At 32.2% G+C, this 25,084-nt stretch overlaps 2 protein-coding genes across 6 annotated transcripts in view; one reads left to right on the top strand and one right to left on the bottom strand.

Annotated features, from left to right (window-relative positions):
• LOC111051597 (sister chromatid cohesion protein PDS5 homolog B) overlaps positions 1–2,144 on the top strand; it is a gene marked incomplete in the record, with an annotated part of 199,314 nt that extends 197,170 nt beyond the window's left edge. The window contains 3 exon segments of the mRNA XM_039443468.1: positions 9–179; positions 1,575–1,655; positions 2,139–2,144. Of these exon segments, the coding sequence (XP_039299402.1) occupies positions 9–179; positions 1,575–1,655; positions 2,139–2,144 (258 nt within the window).
• Positions 2,145–8,029: 5,885 nt separating this feature from the next.
• Positions 8,030–25,084, bottom strand: part of LOC111046540 — a 47,983-nt gene continuing 30,928 nt past the window's right edge. For 3 of the 5 annotated variants that reach the window (XR_005573489.1, XR_005573491.1, XR_005573490.1), the window contains one exon: positions 22,727–22,865. Coding sequence is in view for 2 of the 5 variants with exons in the window: in XM_039443630.1 (XP_039299564.1) it covers positions 20,735–20,748; positions 22,685–22,865; positions 23,845–23,952 (303 nt within the window). In the remaining 3 variants the exon portion in view is untranslated. Of the gene's footprint in view, positions 8,181–20,717; positions 20,749–22,684; positions 22,866–23,844; positions 24,464–25,084 lie in introns of those variants that run through there. The other 2 variants (XM_039443630.1, XM_039443631.1) reach the window with 2 other exon arrangements.

Below are 25,084 nucleotides of genomic sequence, written 5' to 3'. Positions count from 1 at the left end.
GTTAACAGAGATTGTGGACCCTTTGCGATCTGGCCATGACGGTTCTTGTATCAAAAACAATAAATTTCGAAATGCGTAACTTCCCCACCGAACCAAGAATACCGGCCATGTATTTCAAGAGAATGGATGACTCCATCGACAACAAAAAGAACTATCTGCCGCCTGATATGCAGGTTCCGGTTAGTGTGTGACAATTTTTCAAAGATCTAGTTTTCAGTACAGTTATTACTTCAGTAAAAATGTTCATTCCTAATGACTGTATTCACAAAATCAAACTAACAATCTCATTTTTTATATGATAATATATACTGTAGCTTGAAGTTGAAGATTGCATGTATTAGGAACGTTTAGATTCGTATAGATGGATTCAAGTCTGAGGATTTGTCAAATTGAAAAATGTTCAACTTGTTCAGTTTGCTTCCACAAACATCAATGGGAGTGTTTGTATGAGATTTGACTTATGCTCATACATCTTAAATCAGGAAAACTTTGTACATAATTTGACTTACATTTCTTCAAGTAATGTTGATAAATCATTCGTGAAATTTGGTGCTATTTCTAGCGTCAATCGCTAGCTATGCGGCTAGCTATAATGAGGTCCACGTTATTATGGCAGTGGAGAGAGATAAGAGAACAGCTTTGCCGATTCTCTGCTTTGCCACTGCCTCCTGTAGAAGATACCTGATATTGGTCGTATTATGAAATATATAAAAATTCCTGTTGAAAATGATCAATTATATTCTATTCGTCAAGAAAATATGTTTTTATGATTAAATATTACATTTTCATTATAGAGATTAGATATTTTGTTAATTGATAATTATATTTCTACATTGTTGAAAAACGATCTGGCAACGTTGCAGAGGTAGAAAAGGATTGCGCTATCTGCTTTGTGGTATGATAGACAAGGATAGCAATACCAATGTTAATAAAATACTGCCATTATAACGTGGATCTCACTATAGGTGATCTTACGTCATTAAACCAAAAACTAATACAGTACCCTGATAAAATGTGGCTTTTTGAACAAACTACTGATGAAGACTGTAAGAGAAGATTGTTTTTGTTACATTATTAAACAAGTTGTCGAATGTTTATGGATCACTGTGATATACTGAATAACCAACCATTTCTAGACTGAATAGTGACAAAGAAACCACTGATTTATTCGAGAAAATTGACCTGCCCTATCGTAGAATCTGCATCAAAACGATCCTAGGTTGACACACCTTTAGGAGATTTACTGCCCATTTGTTTTAACATCAATTGTAAAACTGTAAAGCATGATCGTAGATGAAGGTCTTGAGTTATTTGTATGCTTTATTCACAAGCTTCCTCGTAGTTGGCTACGATTGATTTATTTCTACATCCATGCTTCTTAAAAATCATTATCACAGTTCATTACAGTCCATATATCGATAATATCAATAGTAATACTAGATATCGATACAAGCAACCTTGGACAAGGACCTTGGTTTTTAATCTTGATGTTTCTCTCTGTGTAGTTATGAATCAATGAAGGTTTATCATGTTGGCTGATTTTTTTTCACTTATTGTGCATTTTGATATTTCAGAAGAAACTTTCACCAAGCTCAAACAGCCAACTGAAAGGCCAGACTAACAACCAGACTGCATTTCCCGAAATCGATGTTGAGGTGGGTTGTCTCTATAATTATATATATTCTATGTAATACAAAGAATCCTTTTTAAAACTAATTATAACCACGAAGGACGTAATTTTGGAGCCATTTTCAAAAAGGTCCAAGGAAGTTCTGCTTGTTTGAAAAAAATATGTTGAGTAAAAAATGTAGAATCAAGGGAAATGAATAGTGGCACTATCTCCAGATATTTTTGACAAATCTTGATGTGGACTGGTTGAATTTAATTGCTAAATAGAGTATTGAAAAAGGAGGCCACAAATTTGAACAAAGCTGGCGGCGCTTCGCGCTGATTTAATGTCTAGTGTATTTGTTTCTAATACTACAATCAATCGTATTTTTTTATCAATTAATCACTTTTGACGAAGCTAGTATTTCACAATTTATTGTTTTTGGTGACTTATTGAAACTTCAATTATACAAGACAGTATTTCACAGTGAATTGTAGATTTCATTCACTTTTTTGAAGCTTGTTCTCAGGGGTGAAATGCATTCGTAAAGGAATGCTACAAAAAATAATTGCATAATGACATTTACTGAGAGTTTCTGTTATATGTGAATAGCTTTCAGTTACTCGTCGTTTCACCTTCCTTCATTCATGATTTCCTCGAATAATATTGAACTTTTTGCATTTCAAGCCTACGTTACATCGATGCAATGGTAACGTCATGATGTTTAATTTTTTGTAGTTTTGCGTTAGTTGACATGAGTTTTTGCTGTATAATAATACAATATGTACGAAATAGAAATGCGAACATTTCTTGAAATTAAATCCACATGGGTTTATTTTCTTCTCGATGCATGTAAAAATATTCTTGAAATTAAATCCACATGGGTTTATTTTCTTCTCGATGCATGTAAAAATATTCACGTTCAATGAACTTGAACGTTCATTTTTGGTATTATAGGAAACTCTACAGCTAGTCTTGCATATTCTTATTGAAATAAATCAGTTATTTTTGAAAAACACTTATATTAAATAATATATTATGAGTAGGTCACAAATAGACATGTCAAATTGTTGCCAAAGGCAATATCATGGTACAAATAAAGTGACCGACAGACAGGTCCCAAATAATATGAATATAATGCTGTCTTGGTAACGATTCGACTTTTCTCCATCTGTAACCTAATTTCTTCAGGCATCCAAATTTTTCAAACTTCTGCACAAAATAGGATATTTTGGTATACATGTTTGACTTTTGGATTCAACTTGAATATTGAAGGTACAAATGGAATGTATAAAAGCAACTGAATGGAAAATTATGAAAAATAAGAAGAAAACTTTGAATTTAATTAGATTTTTCAATTTATAACTATATACTATAATTTAAGCAAATACTTTTGAGCTTATGAAGAATCGACTTCCAGTTTTCAAAATTGCCCATTTAACTCACATGTTGAGAAAACTTATTCACGTAAACTTGACCAATGTAACTACCTACTCTAGCGATGATACTAGCCGCGTGGCTAGTTAGAGTCTTCGCGGCTGTAGTACATGAGCCATAGATTTGATTATTTGTTAGATATAAATCGAAAAACAATATAGTAGCCAAAACTTCAAATCCATATGTTTGATTCTTCCTCCGTATGTTTGCATACGTCTGTCTGTTGCTGTGTGTGTTTCTCTTTAAGAGGACGTTAATTTTGCTTCTGTTATATTTTTTCTGGAAGCAATATTCCAAATTATACTTCCTTGAAGCGCTCTTGATTGATAATATTGATCATTGTGTTACATTTCTTTGGTTGGCAGTAAAAATTTGGAATAAATTTTGAATCACGTAACAAAATAAAGACTACTTGACATACTATCTGGTGTGGAAAGGAGACTCATTAATGAACAACATATTTGTAGAGAGAGAGATATATTACTTTAATGGACTTGATTTTGTGAACATTACAATAGTTATTTGTATATCTAGAGTGAAAAGTACGACTTTTTCTCCCTGTGGGAAAAAGTTTGAAGCCCGAGGCGAAGCTGAGGGAGAAAAAGTATTTTTCGCTCGTGATGTACACAACATTTTTCCTCCATCTACATTTTTTATAGAAACTGCAAATAAAATCATTCCAATAACTTACGTATTGGTGACAATGATTCCTAACAACATAACCTAAATCTAAAACCTAAAAACCGGTCGTCTGATTGACACTGCCGATTGCGCTATCTATCGGCAAAAGTTGTAACAATTATATCAGCTGAGCAGCTACCAAAAATAGCTGACTCCAGATCACGCGGTTCACATTTGAATTGCAGATCAAAAATATTTGTTGACTGGTATTTTGAATAGAATAAAATATTTTAAAAATTGTATAAATTTTTATCGTCTACTAATATTAAGAATATAATAATTTTCTTACATAACATATATTTCATTAGTTAATCAAATTTCTGGTTGTGGTATTGAATTCAGTTGACTCAATGACAGACACCTCTATTATGCTTTCTCATCTGAGCTTAGACCTTCTAACCTATTACAATGTAAGTTTCAAAATAGAGATGCTCCCCATGTTATTTAAATGGAGTCACTTTTACTCCCTAGGGAGTTTTTCTGTTTTTTACTACCGAGAGCGAAAAAGTGACACTTTCGTATTAGGTTTCAGGGAGTAAAGTAAGTACTTTAGACAGTAGGTAGAGGAAAAATATATTTCAACTGACTAGACATATTTTGAATAGAGATAATAAGGTCTTAAGAAATCAGGTAAGCCAAGATTAATACAGAGATCTTCAAAATAATAAATTATTTCAGCAAACAAGAAATTTAACAAAATCTAAGGTTGAGAAGTTACTCAAACGGGATCTATTAGGACTCTAGTAAAATTCGAACTAAAACAAAACAAGTTTACAAGACCAACCTGTTCTTCACATTACAGAAAATTAACCTATTAAATATAATTTATAGTCCCTAGGCGCCTTTCATTATTTTTTACGCCAAAGACTTAGATTGTGTCAGGGGTGACTAAACATTTTTAGAAATGCTAATCACACCAAACACAGTCTGTATTGGCGAACCCCTCCCATTTTTGAAACAGTTCATAATCCAGTTTGTTTTCCCTGTTTACACCTTTCCACGATGAATTATTTTTTCATACGTTGTTCCGTTGATCGTACTGGGTATTGTATTGATTTGATACTGACGGTTTGTTGCTGTCCCTGACACGTCCTGTGAGTTCGTAGTACAGAGCCCGTTGTTAGAATCCACTGCGGCCGTCCTTAATGATTGTGAAGGCGGTGGGATGTCAACTCGTAAACCGCTGTTTGAAATGAAATAAAACTAAATAATTTCGGTGTCTCAAGCGAGAGTTCAAAGCAACTAACATTGAGTACTCTTATTAAGTTACCTCAGCCAAAATTACTTTTAAGTAATTTAAAATAACAGGAAACAATACCTAACCTCTAAACGGTTACATCAGACGCTCTTGATAAAAGGTTACATCAGATCATAAACTGAAATCAAAAAATTTGTTTGGAAAATCAATCTAATGAATCTATAAAATACAAGTTATAAATCTTTTTCATAAAATATGTACCTCTAAGCGGAAATTGTTCAAGAATAAAATCGAGCCATTATCGTATCTCTCTCTTCCCCAGTTTTACATGAAATTTATTAAAGCATAATAGGAGAAAAATAATACTTGTGAATATGTACAATTTGGTCACAATCAATGATCGACTAAATATTTTGACTAGAAACCAAAACTAGAATAAATTGCAACTAAAAAATCGGGCAGAGATACGCAGATGTTCCCTGGCTCGAAAGTGACGAGCAACGCCTTATCTAAAATCTTGGATACAGCTCAATCAGGCTTGCCAATTAATAGAGGACAAAAATTAACTCCCCTCATAAGCATACCTCTCTCTCAATAATAAAGTGAGAGAGAAGACAAGTAGTGAGACCGATATCCCCAGTTCTCACGCTGTAAACTGATGACATCAGGCAACAAGCGATAAGAAAACAAAACTTCACAGACGAGAAAATTGTAATCTATACTACCATTACAATTGAACAGTTTCAATGGTTGATGAATTAATTTACTGTTCGAAGATTATATTTTCGCTCGCCTGTCAGTCTGTGAATACTACATTTTTAATATGTGAAAATATTTTATTCAACAGCCGGCTGCTGCTTCTGAGACAAGAATCCAATTAACAGGAATGGAAGAAGATGTAAATGAACAAACTTCTTACCATTATCAGCTTGAGATTCTTCCAAGTTATACTTTTTAGGCGTACATAAGATTCTTATCGAATTTAATTTCATCCTAGAAGCTTATTACAACTAGCTGTTAACTAATGCACGTTGTTACCATCACTGTAATTAATTTACTTCATTCACGGTTTTAATGATGAATAATCCTATATTATCATACAATAAGCCTAGGAATAGAAAGTTTAACGCGTTGTTAATGAAGTACGGAAAGAAACAAAAGAGATCGAATTTTGAACGGTCATTATCTCTTTAGAACTCTGCAACTACTGGAATTGGCGCTTGAAAAATATATGTGTTGGAACGGAAACACTAGCGTCTCATAGCTTCAAGTAACAGTCAAAAGCGGCACGGCGCTCTTTGAACGTAAAGACGTTTTGTTTGAACGTACAGCCGGACAATGATGGCCTTGAGTCAAAAGTAGGAACTCGCTAACGCTCGTTAGATATTGTATCTTAAATATTCTGTATCCAAAATCAGAATATTAATAATAATGAATGTTCATGTTCATCATCAGTTGCAGGCCGAGTTGAAACTTATCAAGTATTGGAATCATAATTTGGATGGTTTGGATCTTAGGTGTTGACGTTAATCTTTGAAACTAGCTGGAACTCTGGCTTGATTTATTTATAACAGTTGAGATTCATCAACAAACCTTGAGTGAATTTAACGACTTACACTTTTTGAACTGCATTGGAATTCTTGAGAATGAAATTTATATGATTTCTAATAATCATTTTTCGTATGTTTCAGTCCGATGAAGATTGTGAACCTAGTTCGAAGAGATCAAGGAATTCTACAAAGGATAATAATTGATGTCTTTGAAATCCGTAATTTCAATACTGCAGTAGAAGAGGTAGCAACTGAGCGAAATGAAATGGTTAAAGTTAATGGAGAGGGAATACATTTATCTCATAAAAATCACTTCACTTTATCACAAATATCACTTCATCGTCCGTCAATGTTATTTTACTTACTCTATTTATTTGGAGCACAACAAACTCATCGGAAATTAAAAATTGTTTTTTAATGAATGATCAGCCAAAGAAACAAACAGTAGCTGCTCTTTAATGTTAACAGTTGAACTGTATGTCGAACCTGAATTAGAAGAGCCACCACAACCACTTCTAACTGAAGCTGATGCAGCTCAGAAAACCAACGATTCAATTTTCTCTACGGTTGTAGATATTCAAAACTGAAGCTGATAGCCTCATCTAAGAAACACGCTTACTGCAACCTTTGATTTGATGAAGCAATCAGGATGATTCAGTATTTTTATTTAATTACGCTATCATGTTTCTTAAAACAACAAAATACTTTAGGTAGGATAACATAAAAATGTATGAAATACATTAATCATCACAATCATTTGATGATGACTATATTATAAAATTCCAAAAAATTAAGCATCATTATGAATGATTTGTTTTTCAAGTGCTGGCATTTACTTTGTAGAAGATTTTCTATCCCCATCATCAATTAAATTTTATGATTCAATTATTATTTACAGTGTAATAAGGTTGTAAAGTGGACATTACTATCCACTCTAACCTATTTTTATTTTTAATGGGCGTTTTATCTAGAAACCCAAGCAGCAAAATAATCAGTTTAAAGTACTTTGAAATGTAATTTTAAATGATTGTACAATGCTTTAAGTGGGCAAAATTGTGATTTATAAATTACTTTCAAATGATTGAATAAGTTCTCTAGAAGCATTTGGAATGATCGATCCATGTACTTTTTAAATCACTTCAAAGCATTTCAAACTAGATTCAAATCACTTTTAAATTACTTTTAAACGATTGTACAATGATTCACAATGATTTAAGTGGGCAAAATTGTGATTTATAAACTACTTGGAAATCACTTTCAAATGATTAAATAAGTTCTTAAAAATCATTTTGAATCATTGATTTATGTACTTTTTAAATCACTTCAAAGCATTTCAAAGTAGATTAAAAACACTTTTAAATTACTCTCAAATCACTCTACAATGATTTACAATGCTTTAAGTGAGCAAAATTATGATTAATAAACTACTTTAAATCACTTTAGAAATGATTGAATAAGTTCTTCAGAATGATTCAAAATCATTGACATAAATAATCTACTTTATAGAATAAATAGAATATTCAGCTGGATGTGAAAAAATTACATAACTTCAAAATTGATGAATAAATCCTTTACTTTAACATTCATAATTAACATAGTAATGCGACGAATCGTATTTTATGGCTGGAGCTCCAAATTAAAATTTTCAAGTGTCTCGTCTTCATTGACTTCAGCAGACGACTGTTTCTTCTTCTTTTCTCCATGTCTGTGAACAAAAATTGAATCAACTTGATTTCAATGTCATTCTTATTGTATAACTTCAGGTACAAAAATAAGTCAAAACGGAAGCATTTGACCTGTAGGTCTACAGCAGATCAAGTTCAAAGGAAAACAAAATTGGAACCTCAGTTATGTACATTATCAATCAATCAATAATTATTATGAAGAATGTCATCTAAATTTGGAAAGAACATGTTTACTTCACTTATCTGTTAGAAATACAAAGTTATTGTCATAAGAGCTCCTGGTATTCAATTCTTCCAGTTGCTCTCCTAAAAATGTAATATTTCACTTCTAGATGAATTCTACTAGAATATTTTAACGACGACTGTGTTTCAAATCAATAAAACAAAAAAATAGAATATCAAATCAATGGGTGAAACCTATCTCAATGGGGACATGGGACGGTCAAGCGAGAACAATACAACTGCAATACCCTTCGGAAGGTAGATTTAGCACATTTTCGACCCTTGTGCAATGAAGCATATGCCCCCTCCTGTTATGTTTAGTAACTTTATTCGACACTTAGCATTTAGAATTTTACTTATATTTGGAAAGATAGAGCTCATTTAGAAAAAATGGTTCGATTTCATCATCATGGAACATAATTTTGAGCAAATTCAAATATTATCAAAGAACAATAGTACAGCTTTACTATTCTACTACCTAATAAAAGAATATCTATACTATGTAGAGTAGTATAGGTAGAGTCGAAGAGAGTTTATGGTATGGTATATAATACAGTGTAGTAGACTATATAATATAGTATGTATTATATAGACTATATAATAATAAAAAAACCATTAGGACAAGGCTCTTTGGGCCGCTGATTCAATGGATTTATTGGGCAGTTTTATTATATTATGTCAAACAATTCATGTTTTTTATGGCTCAGAGTAATAGGACATGAGCATCACTACATAGTGGCTCAGCACAAGTGCGTTTACAATTTATTGTGATTGTTAAGGGTATATCAATGTGTAATGCTAGTTCTCAAGTTTATAAAAATTATCATAGTAAACCAAAGACTTGAAGAAAATACTCTATTTATGATGAACTCACAAGTTTATACATTTGAATATATAAAACTAATTTCATGTGCTACTTGATTTTTTTCAAACGATACATATGTATATATGTATTGTAATATTACATTTTTTCTCGATTAAAATCGAATCTTCAATTCGAGATCTATAAAACTTGATAGTAAATATCAGAGTAATCGATATACAGACAACTTTTTGACTGAGAATTTATCGTAAATAATTGTGTTGCATGTTCCATGGTGTCACTGAGGCTGAGTTGACAGAATTAACAGATTAATAGATTATTTAAATATAGATGATATATAAATTTAAAATAACAGTTTCGAAATAAAGTTTTATTGAGAACAAATGTAAAATGTAAATTCTAAACTTGTAATTTATAATTTTTTGGTGACGTGTTCATGAAGTCATCACTGATTTTGAGGTGTGGTTTGCTCGGACTTGTAGCTTTCTCTCTAAAAATGATGGCTGGCTGTGTGTTCTAATTTTGTGCTCTCTGAATATTTTTCTGTTTAATTGAAATTTTTAATGTTTTAAATTGAGTTTTGAACAGTTTATAGTGTTCTAATTTTGTCTATAATTAATTGTTTCTTGTGTTTACAAGCCTATAGCCATTGTTTTCAACTATATAGGCTAAGTGGATAAGTATTCAGCTCGTAATGATTTTAGATGCTTAAGTGTGTAAGGTATTGTTTTGTATATTGCCAAAATCCTTCTGAAGATTATAAGTTGGTTTGCTCTGAAAACTGGATTTCTCATTCATAAGCAATAGATCCATTCATAGTTTATCAAGAATCTAATATTTTGGAGCCGATAACTTTCCTTAGGTTAATAGGTGAAAAATGCTTTCCAACCTATTTAGGAGAAATTGGTAGCACGGCAAATGGTACGCCCTGGTGTGGGACCAAAACTACAAAATATATCCCTGGTTATAAAAAATTATTGGTAGGATAGATATCTTGATGAATTATGAATGGGAGATGCTGCTGAGTGGGAAATCGGTTCGAGAAAGTTCAGGTTCTAATGAGTGAATATTTTTTACGCAGTAGCAAGATGGAGAACAATGAAAATAATGAAGTTTTATCCAGTGAAAACATTCAAAACTTAGATGAAGAATCACAAGATTTAGACCTAACCTTAAACAATGACTCAAACGATAGTGTATCTGTAAGTGAAAACGTTTCAAATGTAACAATTCATGAGGAAGTAATAGAAATATCAAATGAAACAAGTATGGTAGGAGCTAAAGATGATATAAATCTTATAGCATTCCTAACACAAAGGTTTGATGAGCAAAATGCTAAGATTGATGAGCAAAATGCTAAGATTGATAATTTGAAACAAGATCAAAATGCTAGGTTTGATGATATGAAGCAAGAATTTGCTAGCATAAGACTAGATCAGGTTAGTACAAAGCGGGAAATAAAAGAGATAAATGATACATTAAGTAAAAATCACAAAGAAATAGGTCATCTACAGCAGAAAACTAATGATCTTGAAATATCAATGTTAGATGTAGAAAAATCAATGCAAAACAAAATCATTCAAATTTCTGATAGGGTCAATGAGGTTAATGAAAGAGTAAATAAATATAAGATCATAGTTGAGCAACAAAATATGACACAAAATGCTATCAATGTAGAAAATAATGAAAGTATTAAGCATGTTGAAAAAGAGGTTGTAGAATTAAACGAAAAAGTAGACAAGGAAATCAAGGTATTATCCTCTTTGAAAATAGATTGTCAAGAAAATACAGCTGCTATAACTGAGGTTAGGAAAAACATAAATAAAATGAACATGTCAACAAAACCGATGTGTAATCATACTGGTAACAATAGTAATTTCGATAGGTTTGAATTCCAAATGCAAATTGACAAAAAGAATCCAATGCATTTCTTAGTAAACTTGACCGAGTATCTTGAGAGAAATGAAATCACAAACTGGATCAAAATTAAAGGTATTTTGGAAAAAAATCTTAATTCCAATTCTGCTCATCGTGATTGGTGGATTTTCATCCGTTTTGATGTAAATAACTTTAAAGAATTTAAAGAGAAATTCATTGCTAGAATGTGGTCAGACGACATTCAGTCATCTGCTGGAAATGATCTGAGATTTGGAAAATATAAGCCAAACTTATCTAAGAATCTTACTGAGTATTATATTTATCGTTTCAACATTCCTAAGAATCTAATTCCAGCCTTAGATAAAGATACTATTTTCAAGTTTTTGAAAGTTCATTTTGATGAAACCATATCTACAGCTGCTATTATTCGTAACATTAAGACTAGTGATGAGTTTATTTGTTTGTTGAATGAGTTTGACAGTACTGACACTTACAAAGTAAACAGACAAATGCCCCGTGATCATAACAATGCTCAAGCTGGAAGTCAAAATAAAACAATAAGTTTTCATCAGAGTGAACATAGGGATGATAGAAATAGGTCTCAGAATTCAAATGGTGTGATGTTTCATGACAATAATAAGCAGCATCAAGGAGGTAGGAATTATTTCCAAAATCGACGGTACCAAAATGGACCAAACAATAATGGTCATAGAGATCAAAATTTTCAGCATAATTTCAGAGATAATAGAAATCATCAACTTGTGAATTCAAATCAATCAAATCCAAATCGACCAGCTAAAAATACCAGTTAAAACTTCAACTGAGTTGTGGTCGATGTTGTAGAAACGTTCCATGATGAAATAAAAACACATAGATGTTGTCAGTTTTCTACACTTTAATTTGGTACACGACCATGGTTTCGTGACCACACAGGTCACATTTTCAAGCTGTCAGCTGTCAGCTTGAAAATGTGACCTGTGTGGTCACGAAACCATGGTCGTGTACCAAATTAAAGTGTAGAAAACTGACAACATCTATGTGTTTTTATTTCAACAACTACCAGTTAGATTTCAGCTTCCCACCGCCAGGTTATATGCCTGCTCAAACTTCAAATCAGACAAATGCAAATCGTCCAAGACATAATGCTCCTTTAAACTAATAATGGGACGACGAAACGACAGCCCTGCTCTCCCAGTTAAGGAAAGGTCAAATTTTGATATAACTGTAGACATGAATAAAATAAATTTTGATTCTGAAACTTCAAACAGGTTTGAAGTAAGAAAGCCAGAATTAATCAGTCAAATTCATGTGCAAGAAAATAGCTGTAAGAATTTAAGTAATGAAGTAATGCCTAGTTATCAAGAAAGTCATATTAAAGCATCAAGTGTAAATATGGTACATACTCCAGAAATTCAGGTAGATGAAGCTATCAGTAAATCTGAAACTGTTTGTCAAGAAGAACCATACATGATAGGTTGTATTTTTAATGAACTATTGGAGGAACAAGAGAATACTCCACCTACTGGATATGATTTAGCAGAAATAGAAGTACAAAATTTCAATAAGAAATATCAAATGATTATTGACACTGGCTCTGAGGTAAATGTAATTAATGAGAAACTTGTTGATGAAATGAAGAAAAACAATCTCAAGTTGAACTTAGTACCAGCTCCTAATGTAAGTATAGTTGTAGCTACTGGTATGAGACATAAGAAGGTAAATACACAGATTATGTTAGAAGTATTTTTTGATAAGTTGGAATTGCCAATAGTTTTTCTTATAGTTCAAGATTTAAATGTAGATATTTTGGTGGGTTGTGATTTCTTAAAAGATGCTGGAGCAATTATTAATTTTAATCAAAATATGATATCATTGAAAGATTGTTGTTTTCCATTTATAAAAAAGGATACCTTGAAGTACAATAGACTTTTTCATGTTAACATAGTAAGAGACCAAGAAACGTTTGATACTTTATGGAATCAGCAGATTGATAATTTAAGATTACAGCTAAGCGATGAATCTCCTGAATTGGTAAACAAATTAATTGAAGTATTTGAAAATAACAAAGATATTTTCTCTGATAGTCCTGGATCTGCAAAAGACTATGTCAACTTAAAATGAAAGATGATGTGAAATTAGATAAGAAGAGTTATCCGATTCCATATCAGTATAGAGATCAAGTCAAGAAAGAATTGAAGAAAATGTTAGATCAGAAAATCATTGAACCAGGTAGCTCTGAATATACAAGCCCTATGGTAGTAGTGAAAAAGCCAAATAATGAAATTCGATTATGTTTAGATGGAAGAGAAATAAATAAGTACATAATAAGGGATTTTACAGAAACTGAACCAATAGATAACTTGATCATTCGTTTCAATAAGTGCAACTACATTAGCAGTTTTGATCTCACTCAAGGTTTCAATCAGGTAAAATTAACTGAAGATAGTAAAAAGTATGTAGCTTTCAATGTTTTTGGACAGACTTATCAATATACACATCCACCATTTGGATTGAATATTAGTGGTTCTGAATTTATCAAGTGCTTGTACAAAATGCTAGGTGAAGAGGTTTGTGAGTTTACTATTGCTTATATTGATGATCTTGCCATTTCTAGTATATCTCTTGAACAACATATCAGTCGAATTGAACTATTATTCAATAAGTAGAGGGAAAGTAATTTGAAGTTGAAACTGAATAAATCGAAATTTATTGCAGATAAGATAAAGTATTTGGGTTATATTATAAGTAAAAATGGTATTGAAGCAGATGACTCTAAGCTAAAGGCTATTCAGAAATTTCCCATTCCTCAAAATTTGAAACAATTGCAGTCATTCATAGGTCTCTGTAATTTTTACAGAAAGTTTCAGAAAAATTATTCATACTTGACAAATCGTTTTAAGCATCTTCTATGCAAGAAAAATAAATTCATTTGGACTGAAAAAGATAATGATACCTTTCAAGAAATTAAAGATAGGTTCATCGACTGTGTGATCTTGAAACATCCTGATTATAACAAAAATTTCATTTTGGCCACTGATGCCAGTGATGTAGGAATTGCAGCTGAGTTATTTCAGGAAGGTGAAGATAAGGAACACTGTGTCATTGCATATGCTAGCAGAAGCTTAACGAAATCTGAATTAAATTACACAATATGTGAGAAAGAATGTTTAGCTGTATTATTTGGCTTGATGAAACTTCAAAATTATTTTGGTAATCAAAATATAGTTGTCCGTACAGATCATAAAGCCTTGACCTTTTTAAAAAAATGTAAGATAGGACATGGTCGTTTGGGAAGATGGATTCTTGCATTACAGAATTTTAATATTGAGTGGGAATTTGTAGCAGGAAAGGATAACATTGTGCCAGATATCATTTCTAGAACTGATTATGAAGGTAATTTAGAAAATCGAAATTCAAATGAATTCAAGGTATTAAATATCATTAAGAGTGATAACAAGTTAATCGAGATAGTAAAGAAGATCAAAGAAATTCAAAAAGATGATGTTTGGTTAAAAAATGTAAGAGAAAAGTTTGAGACAGGTAATTTGAGTATCAACAATTTTTTTAAAGTAAATGATGATCTTTTGTTCACTAGAAAATCTGGAAAGAATAGCTTTTGGAAAGTTTGTGTGCCTTCAGCACTGTATGAAGAATTGATAGTTGAATTTCATGAAAGATTAGGTCATGTAGGTATATCAAAAACATGCAAATTTATTGAAGAAACTTTTTACATAAAAGATTGTTACAGACTTGTTACCAAAACTATAAGATACTGTAAGTATTGTCAACTTGTAAAGACATCAAATGAAAAGAAATTATTAGAAATGCATACCATAATTTCTGAGAAAAAACATCACAAAGTGTTCATTGATGTTTATGGAGAATTACCAGGTGGCAAGTACAAATGGATGTGCATTATTCATGATGGCTTTACTAAGTTTACAAAGTTGTATCCTATAGTTAAGGCTAACGCTCATAATTTAGTAGAAGTTGTTGAAAAATATGTAGATGAATTTGGTAAATTTGAATATACAGGGTGTTTCAGAAGTAGTGTCGAGAATTTTAGGGTATTGTATCTGGATGCTAGGAGACTACAAATGTCATATTTGAAGTGTCCAAAACTCAGCGGTTATCCTTATAGCTGCCATTTTGTTTTTTTCACTTAAAAATTTTTATCTCAAGAACGAAATGTTGTATTGATCTGAAATTTGGCATGAATATTTATGCTATAAAGACTCAACTATAAAAAATAAAAAAAATTTTTTTCGTTGAAATTTTTCAAAATGGCGGCCATTTTAAATTTTTGATGGCGAATATCTCGAAAACCGTCCATTTTACAGAAAATTACAAGAGACAAAAAAGTTAGCAAATTTTTTCACAATTCCAATGATACCTAATTTATTAAGATTGGTCGAAGAATAACAGAGAAATTAATTTTTTTCGTACTGCATGCATGACCACTTTTCACCATTATTTAAAGATCAATATTAATTTTTTAATTCCAGATGTATTTAAGATGAAGCTTTGAAACTCGGTATTGCTCCATATGGGCAAACAGATGATTTTACAATGGTTTTCAGATGATAATGTTTGTCTTGTAAAAGTATTGTTGTTTCATTAAAAGTAAAGAACCAGATGTAGTGCTTCCTATTTCTTAGTCTCACGTTTCCTAGGTCTTATTTCTATCTTAAATTTCCAGTTTCAATATTTTCTTACGTTGCTTCTACACAAATATTTAATTATTGTAATGGAATTTAGTTCGCTGGAGTACACCGATATTCACTTCATGTATGGAGCAGCTCTTGGCAATGCGACCGAAGCAAGAAGAATGTATGCAGCTGCATTTCCAAACCGCCGTCTCCCTTCCGACAAGGTGTTCACAAGAACTCACAATCGGCTGAGAGAAGTTGGTTCATTTGAACGGAACAGGGTAATTGCTGGTAGGCCTCGAGCAGTTCGAAATGTTGCTTTTGAAGAGGAAGTATTGCAGAAATTCGATTTCAATCCTAGAACGAGTACGAGAGCAGTTGCAAAGCAAATCAATTCAAGTGCTTCTTCTGTGTGGCGTGTACTAAACAAGGAAAGACTTCACCCCTTCCGCTTTCAAAAAGTTCACTCATTGGTTGAACGCGACTATGAGCCAAGAGTAAACTGTGCCCGTTGGTTTCTTCAGCAAGACATTATCCAACCAAATTTTCTAGAAAATGTGTTATTTACCGATGAGTCCAGCTTTACAAGAGAAGGAATCTTCAACTCTCGCAACAGTCACGTCTGGGCCTTAGACAATCCTCATGAGGTCAAAGTGCGTGGTTATCAGCATAGATTTTCGCTGAATGTTTGGACGGGTATCTTAGGTAATCGCGTGATTGGACCATACATTCTTCCTAATCGTCTGAATTCTCCCACGTACATTACTTTTTTAAGAGACATACTACCAGAACTTTTGGAAGATGTGCCTCTTGCAAACAGATATAATATTTGGTTTCAACATGATGGTGCCCCTGCTCATTTCGGAAATGTTGTTACGGACTTTCTGAACATGACCTATCGTCAGCGGTGGATTGGGCGGGGTGGACCAGTACCGTGGCCCGCACGTTCACCTGACCTCAACCCTTAGATTTTTTTTCTGGGGCCATATGAAAGACCTGTTTACAGCACGCCAGTAGAAAACGAAGAAGACCTTGTGGCAAGAGTGGTTGCTGCAGCAGGTGCCATTCAAGATGATGAAAATGCTTTTATAGCAGTTCGACGGTCCATGATTGAAAGGTGCAGACTGTGTAATCAAGTTGAAGGACGGCATTTTGAGCAATTGCTGCATTAGTATCAGTGAACCGATTTGAGTGAAATTATATTTTTCAATGTAAAATAAAATTTGGAGGAAAGTTATTCTTGTATATTTCTGTAATAAGAACGGTTTTCATGAAATTATAAAAAAAATTAATATTGATCTTTAAATGGTGAAAAGTGGTCATGCATGCAGTACGAAAAAAATTAATTTCTCTGTTATTCTTCGACCAATCTTAATAAATTAGGTATCATGGAATCGTGAAAAAATGTGCTAACTTTTTTGTCTCTTGTAAATTTTCTGTAAAATGGACGGTTTTCGAGATATTTGCCATCAAAAATTTAAAATGGCCGCCATTTTGAAAAATTCAACGAAAAATTTTTTTTTATTTTTTATAGTTGAGTCTTTATAGCATAAATATTCATGCCAAATTTCAGATCAATACAACATTTCGTTCTTCAGATAAAAATTTTTAAGTGAAAAAAACAAAATGGCAGCTATAAGGATAACCGCTGAGTTTTGGACACTTCAAATATGACATTTGTAGTCTCCTAGCATCCAGGTACAATACCCTAAAATTCTCGACACTACTTCTGAAACACTCTGTATAATCAGTGATAATGGTACTTGTTTTCAAAGCAGATTGTGGAAAGAATCTATGGAAAGATTAGGTATAAAATATTACTACATTTCAGTTTATCATCCCCAGGCAAATCTTAGTGAAAGACCATTGAAAGAGGTCAATCGCATATTGAGAACTTACGTTCCTGTAAATAAGCATAACATTTGGTACAAGTATATTGACAAGGTTGAATTTGTCATCAACAACAATTTTCATGAATCAACTGGTCACATACCCATGGAGCTTATGATGAATCATAAATTGGCACGTCTTGTTTTTAAGTATATCAAATATCCTGTAGAAAATAAGTTTGAACTTGAAGAAGAAGGTATCAGAAACAAACGAATACTGTACAGAATAAAGAATAGAGGTGTCATCAGAAGATTCAAACAGAGTATGCATAATAAACCCAAGTATAAATTCAAGGTTGATGATCTAGTTGTAATTCGAAATTACATTTCGTCGAGCAAGCTGAAGAAGTTTTCTGCCAAGCTGTGTCCTAAATATCGTGGACCTTACATAGTAAGAGATGATCTCAATAAAGGGTGTTTCAAACTGGAAGAGATAAGTGCAGGTAAAATTATGAGAGTCAATCAATATATGATGAAGAAATACCATCAGAAAGCACACAATGATTAGGAATCCTTTGTTATGCCGGGATTCAGAATAGCATAATCGCTACGCAGTGTATGGTAAGAGTCCATAATTGTATCTTTTTTCTTTCCTGTAGCCTATTTTTCTTGGCCCTTAATCTTTTCAAATTTCGATTCTTTCCTGTCTTTGTGTAATGTTCAGTAAAATTCTTCTATGATGCATATCTTAACCAATCTTGTCCATAGTCATTTAAATTTGTATTCTTCTGAAATAATATTAGAAGTTAAAATAGTAGCTTATTTTCCTAATCTTTAAATTGTTGATAAAACTTAACTTTTCTAAAATCTATCCATTGTAGTGTAAATAATTGTTTGCTTGCGGTATATTTTTTCATCATGTATTACATATTTTAATCATGTCTATTTTTTTTCAGGTATCATATTAGGTAATTAGGTTTTTCAGAGCAAATTATGTCCCATGTTCTCATCTTTCATTGCATATCGTGCCATAAGCCATATGTAATTAGGTTATAGTTTTCTTCTGGGCTTTTAACCCATTTTGCATTTTATTTTTTTTGCTGTCCAATACTTTGGATTTTTGGTAGACAAGTAGGTGTGATTCTTTTAGAGGTGTGGGCGTGAACCACATACGGCTGGACTCGATTATCTGACCTACTTGTTTGCGATATAAAAAACCTTAAGACTGCAACATCAAATGTTTGTAAAAAACTTTTGCATACTTTTGTTTTTGTGGTCCGATACTAGAGTCTGCTATCACATTGCCTTACAGACATCTAGGAACTCTCCACCCAGTCACAATAGTCAACATTTTTTTTTCCTTCACCAGTTGTTTTTGTGGGAGTGATAGCTCACAATTATAACAAATTAGAGTCATACTTGGAATTTACAAAATTCCATAGTAGTATATTTTATTAAATATACTTCCTCATGAAAGTTTAGTACTGACATGTAGGATAGGCTCTAATTAATCTTTCTCTTCCTTGTATTATTTAGGAAATTTATTAACCCAATTTTCTTTTTCTCTTGTTTGTATTTTTTTTAGGGAACTTATTTACCCATTATTCATCTTGATCATCTTTGTATTGTAACCTTGAAATGTTTATATTTATTATACAGTCTTTAAATTATAAATTATTTTAAAAAATAAATGGTTCAATTTAGAACATGCTGAAATCTATTCTTATGTATAAATTCTTTTGTTATAATAAATAAACTTCAAAATTTGAAAGTATTAATGAATTGTGTAGCCATATATATGTGATGTATTAATGAAAGTTAACTTGAATAATAATGTTTTCTTTGAATAAAAAAGTTGTGTTATATTATCAATCGAAATGAGTTAAAGGTTAAAATTTTTCTAAAGTTTTTGTAATTGATATATTTTTCAAAATTTTAAAACTGTTTGTTCTATAAATTTTGATATGATTGATTATCGTTTGAAATGGATGCTGGAGTGTATGTAGAATTTTTAGTGGGGTTTGTTGATTAGAATTTTGCTGGTATGTGATTGTTTTTTGAGATGGAAAACCATTATTGCCTAAAGAAGAAATGACCAGAAGGTTATGACTTAGAGAGGCAGTAATGAGATAATATTTTTTGTGTTGATTAATAATGTGATTGCCATAGATGCAGATTAATTATGAATATTGATTGCCTTTGAAGCAAAATATTATTGATGTTTTGAATGATTTATTGTTTAATGATTGATAGTAAAGTTTTGTCATGAAATGTAGTTTGTGTTTAGAACATTGAAAAGTCGAAATAAACTATAGTATCCAACAAACGATTATTAATAATATTGAATAATTTGCTCTTTATAAAATATTTGAACAATGAATAGATGGAAATGGAATTATTTTTTTTTATATTGAAATTTATAATTGATATCTCCATATTTCACAATTTATGTATTGCTGACTGTATAATAAGATGTTAACAAATTTCAATTTTATATTGATTATATACTTAGAAATAATTTTCATGTGTATTAGATTGTATTGATAGCCTAATCAAGATTTTCTTTTTAGTTTATAAGCATTTTAAGATAACAGGTACAGCACAGACATTAACATTGAAATAATTATCATGTGAATCTCGAAATCAGCAACAAGTGAACGCCATGAAGAGTGTTAAGAACATTTGGGTGATTTTCGAACTAGTGTGACTCAACTACGCCAAAATCTACGCTGAGGCCTACACCAATAACTACGCCAATATCTGCTCTGATGTCAATATCTACACTAATAACTACGCCAATATCTACACTAATAACTACGCCAATGTCAACACCAATATCAACACCAATAACTACGCCAAAATCTACGCCATACCTGTGCTGATGCCAACGCCAATATCTACGCCGATGCCTGCGCCGATGCCAATGCCTGCGCCAATGCTGATGCCAATGCCAATATCAAAGCCGATGCCAATGCCGACACCAAAGCATACACCAATAACAATGCCAACGCTTATTGCTGACTTTGTATCTCAAACTTCAACACTACTACATTACCTGGAGGTAATTGTCATCCATGTTCACGTTCGCAACTTTGAATTCAGAATAACAGTCACAGTATCATGAAAGAATTGATTCAAAAATCCTCTCCTAAATTATTCCTGTATGCAGAACTCTAAACCTTGAAAGCTGAAAATATCAAAAAACCAAACCTTACCTAAATTAATCCTCACCTAAATTAATCCTGTATGCAGCGTCTATCTCTTTTCCAAAAAAACGAATTACATTGTCATTTCAAGCCTGAAATGTACATTGTATAATTACAAATATGATACAAAATTTACGTGACTCTGTATCGAGTTTGGTATGCAGCCGTATACTACAAGCATGAGGCAATGCTAACTGAGATGTCACCTGTATCAAGTTTGATATGCATCAGTCGACTACAAGTATCAGCCCAACACTACAAGTATTCGGATCAGCCCAACACTAACGTCATCACATTGGATTCACACTTAACTGAAAATCATACTGAGTGCCTTAACGGACTGTTTTCCAAAATGTGCATCGATAAAATCAACTGCGTCAATAGTGAAAGAAATGAACATTTTTTGATTTATCGAAATTTTATGTGAAAATTAAATGTAACAATTCATCAATTCATTAAAAAAAAAATAATAATAATAAATTTTTCATTCAACATACTAATTTTTTTATGCAATAAAAAATTAAATTTTCTATCTATTAAATTTATGTGCAATTTCAAAAAACTATTCTTTACATATTAAACTTTCTGTTGAGATATTTTCCTTTGAATTATAAAGCTAAATCAAAAGTAATTTTGATATTCTATACTTTGAAATATTGTTTGAAAACATATAACAAATGCTATTGATGAATTTTTATAATAATTTTCAATTATAGTTGACATGTAATGTTTTTATAGAAAAAATTGTTACTGTTCTCAAATTTAATTTCAACAATTTTCAAACAGTAAAATTTTTTTATGTCAAGAGGGGGGTATTTGTAATATTACATTTTTTCTCGATTGGAATCGAATCTTCGATTCGAGATCTATGCAACTTTATAGTAAATATCAGAGTCATCGATATACGGACAAACTTTTTGACTGAGAATTTATTATCGTAAATGATTGTTGCATAGTTCCATGGTGTCACCGAGGCTGGGTTGACAGAATTAATAGATAAGTGGTTTATTTAAATAGGAATGATATATAAAATTTAAAATAATAATTTCAAAATAAAGTTTTATTGAGAACAAATATAAAATGTGAATTCTAAACTTATAATTTATAATTTTGTTGTTGACGTGTCATGAAGTCATCACTGATTTTGAGATGTGGTTTGTTCTGACGACGAAGCTTCCTTGTAGCTTGGCTTTTCCTGTTCTTCTCTCTGAAACATGGCTGGCTGATGTGTGTTGTAATTTTGTGCTCTCTAAATAATTTTCTGTTTAAGTGAATTTATTAATGTTTTAAATTGAGTTTTAAACAGTTTATAGTGTTCTATTTTGTCTATATATTGTTATTTGTGTATACAAGCCAATAGCCACTGTTTTTCAACTATAATCTGGATAAGTAATTAGCTCGTAGTGACTAGATGCTTAGGCTTGTAAGATATTGTCCTTTGTGTATTTGTGTAATATTTTGCCAAAATTCATCTGAAGATTATAAGTTCATTTGCTCTGAAAATTGGATTTCTCATTCATAGGCGATAGATCCATTCATAATTTATCAAGAATCTATTACGTTGGAGCCGATAAATTTCCTTAGGTTAATAGGTGAGACAATGCTATCCAACCGAATTAGGAGAAATTGGTAGCACGGCAATCTGGATCAATATTGGGCGGTTTATTTGCACGTTGGATGTCTAGAATTTCTTCTATGCAATTCCAAGTCTTTTTACTATTTCCTTTAGAATTAGAGATTATGGTTTTGTAATGCTCAAATTTAGTTTTTCTTATAAGTTTATTTAATAAATTTCTATATGTTTTGTACCTAGATTGTAATTCAATATTGAATGGTTGACTGTCTAGTTTCGTATGCAATTTATCACGCTCTCTAATAAATTGATGTACTAGTTTATGTCGTTGTATTTGGACGAACCTGTGAGAGTTATGTGGAGTGCCAACTCGGCGCACACCCAGTGGAAGGTGGGCAGCTGGCGGAGGGGAGAGAAGCCACGCCACGCCATCAGGACACCGATGCCACACATCAGGACGCTCAGGTAGGACACCGCAAGTCCCACCACTATCTCGTTCAACACCATGGAACCAATCACCATCACCTGCGGAAACCACACACCAATTCAAATCACTGCAAAACATGGGGTTGATATTAGATTTGACATTCGGTCAATTGAAGAACAACTAGAATATAGTGACTATAGTGAGGTCCACGTTATAATGGCTGAGATTGATTAGCAATGCTATCCTTGTCTATCATTCAACAAAGCGGATAGCGCTATCTCCTTCTCGCTTTGCTCTGTCGCCAGATCGTCTTTTAACAATGTGGAATTAATCCTATTATATTAAGCGAGCAATTTCTGTATTTTTATATATGGTTATTTTTATATCTGGCTATTTTATATCTGATTATTTATTTTCAACGGATCTCGAAAACGGCTCTAACGATTTTCACGGAATTTGGAACATAGTAGGTTCATGATATTATAAAGATTCGATTGCTCTAGGTCTTATCCTTGAGAAAACTCGCTGAACGACATTAAAAGGATAATTCATCCTTGGCTGAAACAGCTGTGGATAGTAAAAAAGTATGTGAAAAATCAAAATATTGCATCCTCGAAATTCATAAGATGACGTATAGCCAGCTGTGAAATATAAACACGATCATTTTATAGAATTGTGTTCTTTTTATCAATAAATAAAAATAACGAGCGAAGCTCGGTGCTCCGATTCAATTAACTAACAAAATATTTCATCTTAGTTATGAAAATTCATTATGAAATTATTGAAAAATATAACTTGCTTGATAAAATATAATTGATTATTTGAAACGAGAATAAACAGTTAATATTACATAAATAGACCTGTATCAGCTACCGTCTATAGAAGGCATTGACAAGACAAAGGATTGGCAACGTTGTTCTCCTATCTTTCTCCACTGCCATTCTAAAGTGGACCTCACTATAGCAACTGGTCATTAGTTTAAGCAATACAAATAAGATTGAACAACGCTGGGTAACTTTGAGGGTTCACAAAATATGGAGGACCGAGGAAAATACATAAAAATGCGGATCGACTTACTTGATGCGGTTTTAAAGACAACAGGGACTCAGCCAGCTCTGCCGGGGAGAAAGTACCCTCCTCCTCCTCCTCCTCCTCGGAGATAGACAGAGCTAGGTGGAGAGACATAGAGGGGGGGAACTAAATGCGATAAGACATGCACTGTACTGTTTCCGTTCTAACCAGTAACATTATAATATCATTTATAAGGAGTACAGTATTTGTATTTACAGTGACTGTTACATTTCTTCATAAATTTGCAAAAAAATAAATACCAATTTTATCCAAACAAGTGTGCCTAATATATTTTTCCATGCCAATCAACCATACTATTTTTTAATTTTATTATAAATTGGTGGTTGGTGAAAGACTGATATCAATTTGTTCAGCTCGGTCAGGAAGTTCTGTGAGTGGTCTGTCAAAGTGTAAGGGTATGATCACATTGAATGCGAAGTGCAAGCTTGGTTATGCATGATCAAGCATGCAGGGGTGAGAAAAACAAAATCTGAGAAAAATGAACAGGAACCCTCACATTGAACGCTTGCACTTGCTGGTTGCGTTCAGTGGGTGAGCAGCTACATGCAAGTCTCAACATGGTTCAATGGCACTTTTCAAATTTTGTTTTTCGGCTCATGCATGATCTGACGTGAACTTGCATTCATTTATTTATTAGGCATTCAATGTGATCACACCCTAACGATTTAGCTGAGGTCGCCCTTGACTCGATATGCTCTCACAGACCACTTGCTAACTGACATCCCAGAACTGAACATTAATATTGTTCTTTCACCAGCCGCCATTTTTGTTGGCGTTTGCCATATACAGAAAATTGGACTATGATTAACGTTTATGTACATTGTCTGGTTGAATATTAAACAGCTATCAAACATTATTAGACATTATTTAACCACTATCGAATGTTAAATGAAGATTATCAGATATTTTTGTTCAATATTTGAACATTTGATAAGCATTGTATGTATATTTAGTAACTATGGTAATTTCATGCTCTGTATATATTGTAAAAATGGAGAAAAAAATTGATTAGATAATATCTATATTTGGTTAGAACTGGGACATTTGAATGTTGAATGAACAAACAATGTTGAATATTGAAAAAGTCATTGTATTAATAAATGCCACAGACAACCATTAGATCTGTGCTGATAGTTTCATTGTTTTACACTACTTAATTTACGTCTGTCAGTGTGGAGAAAGGGGGTGTCATTGAACAAATCTTATTTATTTAGGTTATTCATTG

This window comes from Nilaparvata lugens, chromosome Y (assembly GCF_014356525.2).
Source record: "Nilaparvata lugens isolate BPH chromosome Y, ASM1435652v1, whole genome shotgun sequence".
Lineage (NCBI taxonomy): Eukaryota > Metazoa > Arthropoda > Insecta > Hemiptera > Delphacidae > Nilaparvata > Nilaparvata lugens.
This window is presented reverse-complemented; position numbering and strand designations above follow the sequence as displayed.